We start from the raw sequence: 4716 nt of genomic DNA, 5'->3' as shown, positions 1-4716 counted from the left end.
CCTATAGCCTAATCATGGAGCTACTAACAGTAGCTCCATGTTCTAATCAAAGATCCTTAGGATCTTTGGTCTAATGTCGTATGATTATGCTCAACATGAAAGCGTGCTATTTAGGGCAACTTCAGGAAGCGACTCCCGTGGTTTATGATGAACTCTTACTAATGGCGGGCGTACACCATGCAGGCAAAATGTCTCATTGATGATTGATAGTGGATGCGCGCGAGCAGCACATTATTACGTCATACGCGTGTCGATGCCAGTGAGACGTTGCGTTGTGGTAACGCCGGCCTCGACAAGAAACGTCATCCATTGAGTCCCATCCTTTTCAGAGGTACGATGCATTCTTTATAGGTATTGCTATGATTTTTATTTAGCTTAAAATGGGTTTGAATATTCCAGTCTCGATAGGATTTCGGCGATATGGTCCAGAAATATACAATTCTACCGAAGTGAATTTCCCAACTTTCCAGACAGATCGACATTCTCTGGCAATACCGTCGAATTTGTACTAAGACCCACACGTTATACGAAATTAACTAAAGTTAGACAAAGAGGAGATGGGTTGTGCGCCTTCAGAATACCACGGGAGCATTACAAACACAGAGGACAACGTCTGGAAAGCGCTAAAATTGGTGTCAAAAAGCGATGGACACTGGCCTCCGTTTAAGAGAAAGCATTCAAAGGTAATGGAGCAGATCGTTAACGGCGAATTTACCCAAATAAATTTTGTTATGTGGTTTCGGTGAATAATGAATCATTTTTTTTTTTATTGCTTTGATCTCATAGAAATTTGAGGAAAAAATCGGACAATCCATTTAAGATGATGCTGTACAGCGATGTAAGGACATTAAACATGTTAAAAGTTATGAAAAACTTTGGTGCCGCCATCGCTGGATAAAGCGGTTACAAGCGTTCGTGATTTCATAGTGGAACAATAATCAGAGAATATAGGAAGAGAATTCCACAGAATGCCACTTTTTTATGAGTATATACATTTTCCCCGGACTGAGGGAATTACTGACATATTGAATGCAGGGTATCATTATTTTCCTTGATTTCACGGTAGAAAAATGAAAATATAGAACGTGGAATTTTCCTTTTGAATCGCTCCGTAACATTTATAGCCTTCCTTTGCATCAATTGCAGCACCATAACATTTGAATGCTAACTTTTGAATGGATCATCCGGTTTTCCAAAAAATTTTCACGGATATTTCACTCAAGATAACACTGCTACATTCACTGAATTCACATAATACATTGAGTAAATTCTCCTTTAAGTGCTGTTACAGACTTTCGTTCGCAAGTTTGTGTCTAGTATGATAGTTTATAATTATAAAATGCATGATAGTCTTATGCGAGTTTGTTTGAAATATAAACATTTACAATAGAACGTTGTAAACAAGAATTTGAATTTCGATTCTAAAATTGTGCGTGACTCTCCTGTTTTGTAAGATAGTTATTGATATCCTACCTTTATCTGTTTATATGCCCTAAAACTAAAACAAAGCATCTAATTTGTTTTCACAACCAACCACGTGAAATGAATGTGGTTTAGTGTTGATAAAACTTAAGGAATATCTAAATTTCCATCCTGGATGAAATTATAATGTAATGATATAATGGGAATTCATGGAATCTTTCCATCTAGCATCTGTTTATTTATCCATTCCTTTATAAAAGGCCATGCAAATTGGGGGGGGGGGGGATTTCCTCGTGTTTTCCGATCGTCGGATGGATACAAAGTAAGTGTACTGTGGACTCCTGTTATAACGAAGTCCTCGGGATTGGCAGTTTTCTTTCCGTATATCGAAGTTTCGTTATAACCGAATATAATAAACAATAAAAAACAAAGAGAGGATAATGTTGTGGCCTGAATTTTTATTTCGTTGTAACCGGAATTTCGTTATAACTGTGTTGTTATAACGGGAGTGCACTGCCTATTATACCATAGCAATCTTGTCATCGGCCATGACATGCTATTCAGGCGAAATAACTTGACACAGAATGGTCAGAGAGACGGGCAACTGATATCATATGATTTTCTCGCCCAAACCAGGAGACTGCAGCTGCACAGGCACTAGAGCTATCTATAGACCCAGTTCCGAACCCTGATAACTACATCAGTCACGTGAGCACTGAAGTCTTTCCACCTTCGAGCGAACTCGACTTCCTCATCGTTGACCCCGTGTCCTACGTGGTCCGTCCACCGTTTGGCCATTTGGGGTCGCTGTATTCCGTGGCCTCCGTACAGATAACATCTGCTGGGTACGATAGACCGACATCGACGACGCAGCTTCGGCGCGACCGGACATGTTTTTCACTTCCAAACTTAGATTTTCGCGCGAGTTACGACGAATCGGGTGATTCACATGAGTTTTAAGGGATTGATTTCTTCAGTGGCGGATCCAGAGGGGGGGGGGGGGGGGCGCAACCGGCGCACGCCCCCCCCCTTTATTTTTCGTTAAAAACAAAAGAAATAAAAAGAAAAACATGAAATGAAACCCGTAAGTGGCACCAAAAATAATTAGTCACGCCCCCCTTTGCAGAATTCCTGGATCCGCCCCTGTTTCTTTATTCTGCTACTTCTTTGATGATGCATGTCGTTCTGTAGATGCAACTTGTGTATCATTTCAGTCAATCCGGTGATGATTATAACAAAGTACAACGGTTTGTATACGTGTAGTTGTAATTAGAATGTGATTTGCCGCTCAGGAAAGTGTGCATTATGGCTTCCTATATATTTAGGCCCCTATTGTTCAAGAATTTAGAACATGACTGTACAAAGTGGTTACATTCATATATTTATTTGCCTAGCAGCATGCAGGGCAGTGTTGCTCAGTTTGCAAATACTTGAGTGGTGTAACTCAAACTTGTTAATGTGTTTCCTTTCTGAAGTGAAGTTATGCACGCAATGATATACAGTCAGTTGCGACATTTCTTCTTACACATAATATATGCAGAAGTTAAACAAGGACACTAAAATCTTCGACCAATATGACCCTTATGATTGATATAATATATATGCCTACACATCAATCATAATGGGCCGAAAGCTTTTTTAAGGCTCTGTTGAATTACAAAATGTGATACACGAGTCCTGTACTTAAATTTAGGGGAGAAAACGATTTGTAATCATTCAAAAAACTACACACACAAAAATACTTTCTGTGAACTTCAGTTTCGTTTCCGTATACATACGCACAACATGACATACACCATGATAAATTATGTAGGCACCTATATATTCGTTTGTTTTTGGTTTCTTTGTTGTTTCGTCTTACAGAGCCAAGCTCTGTCATTACCAATTCGCGCTCTCCAGTCGCAGAGTCATCGGCACAGCCTCGGCAATCATCCTGTTCACAAACCGTCGTAGACGACGTCGGCAAGGATCATGATAATCCCCTTAAAAAGCTTGCCGAACTCAACAGACTCGCATCGGACGCATTAGCCGACGTCTTTCAACTCCACCAAACAGTGGACGCGATGATGGAGAAATCATAGAGGTGGAGACAAGACAGAAAACCTGCTGTCATATTGATTTAATTTTTTTCATTAAGTGAGGAGAAATAATACAATAGCAAGCGAAGAGGCTCTGGGATGACGTTAAAATTCCTTCAGCAGATCTAGACTATCGATACTCTTTGAATCGATCAAACGAAATGGAATTCATCAATCTCCTGCAGATACTCTCCAGTCATTATTTTTTCGTCCGTGCGCGGGAACCGGAGCAGTTGAAGCATGCGCGTATGCAATTTTATGCTCGTCATCCACTTGTCAACCCGTGTCCCTGTCATAGCACATGATTACTAATATGTCAAAGGATGAGGGGAAATTCGAAGATTACTGACTTTACGAATACAGAAGACCAAATAAAATGCATTCATTAAAACACACACACACACACACACACACATAATTTGTTGATCACCATTCACAGCTCAACAAATTGTCATAAAAATCATATTTACTGCTCATTGACGATGTAAAGCTTTCACCAAGAATCTTTCCGAGATACAAGTTGCTAGAGAAACGTAGGAGTGATACAAAGAGTATTCGAATACAAATGACGAATAAAAATGACGGGACAGGGTATGACTACAAAGGCTACGCTGACGCATTGTGGTCAGCTAGAAGCTGACCAGTCTTGTGAACCTGAATGAATGCATGAATAAAACTCACATAACATTATGTATGCACTATTATGTAATATGTGTATGTGTGTGTGACTGTGTGCGTGTGTGTGTGTACAAACGTTCATCCATGAGTTATCTATGAACAAAAATCTGCCAAAAAGTGGAAGTGAAAACCCCCATCATACGATGCCGGCAGAGTAATTGTGTAAATAAATACGTGATACAGGTACATGTAGTTAAAACACACCGTCTTTATCTGCGGTTATAGATGTTGAGGCAAAATATGTTACAAAAGCACTTAATTATTCTGAATGTATTGCTTGTAATCATCCTGGCTCAAGCACATAGCGTTGTGGATAAATGCAAATGTGTGAAAAAAAATACAAAATTTCAAATTCCAATAACTATTATTTCAATCTTACTCTCAATCGAAAAATGAAATTATACCACTCTTGGTTTGATATTACACTATGTAATTTTAATGTGTAAAAGGACATATTATATCTAATTGAATCTTCATGTGTAAAAATAAATAAATAAGTGAATTTTAATTGCTGCAATGCACTATTGTAGTACAATGT

At 39.0% G+C, this 4716-nt stretch overlaps 1 protein-coding gene across 1 annotated transcript; it reads left to right on the top strand.

The window, feature by feature from the left end:
- Positions 1-341: 341 nt before the first annotated feature.
- On the top strand, positions 342-4426 carry LOC140233192 (uncharacterized). Its single transcript, XM_072313305.1, has 3 exons — positions 342-683; positions 2059-2362; positions 3286-4426. Exons 1-3 carry the CDS (start codon positions 558-560, stop codon positions 3501-3503), a joined length of 648 nt encoding a protein of 215 aa, XP_072169406.1. The 5' UTR covers positions 342-557; the 3' UTR covers positions 3504-4426.
- The last annotated feature ends 290 nt before the right edge of the window (positions 4427-4716 follow it).

Source organism: Diadema setosum, chromosome 9 (genome assembly GCF_964275005.1).
Source record: "Diadema setosum chromosome 9, eeDiaSeto1, whole genome shotgun sequence".
In the NCBI taxonomy this organism is placed as follows: domain Eukaryota; kingdom Metazoa; phylum Echinodermata; class Echinoidea; order Diadematoida; family Diadematidae; genus Diadema; species Diadema setosum.
The sequence above is the reverse complement of the archived record's forward strand: the minus strand, read 5'-3'. Positions and strand labels throughout refer to the sequence as shown.

Bases quoted from the DNA above. Each gene is read 5' to 3' on its own strand.
- LOC140233192 (XM_072313305.1), top strand. From the start codon at position 558: ATGGGTTGTGCGCCTTCAGAATACCACGGGAGCATTACAAACACAGAG. The intron at 684-2,058 runs GTAATGGAGCAG...CGCCCAAACCAG, and splicing joins TTAAGAGAAAGCATTCAAAG to GAGACTGCAGCTGCACAGGC. The intron at 2,363-3,285 runs GTGATTCACATG...TTCGTCTTACAG, and splicing joins CGCGAGTTACGACGAATCGG to AGCCAAGCTCTGTCATTACC.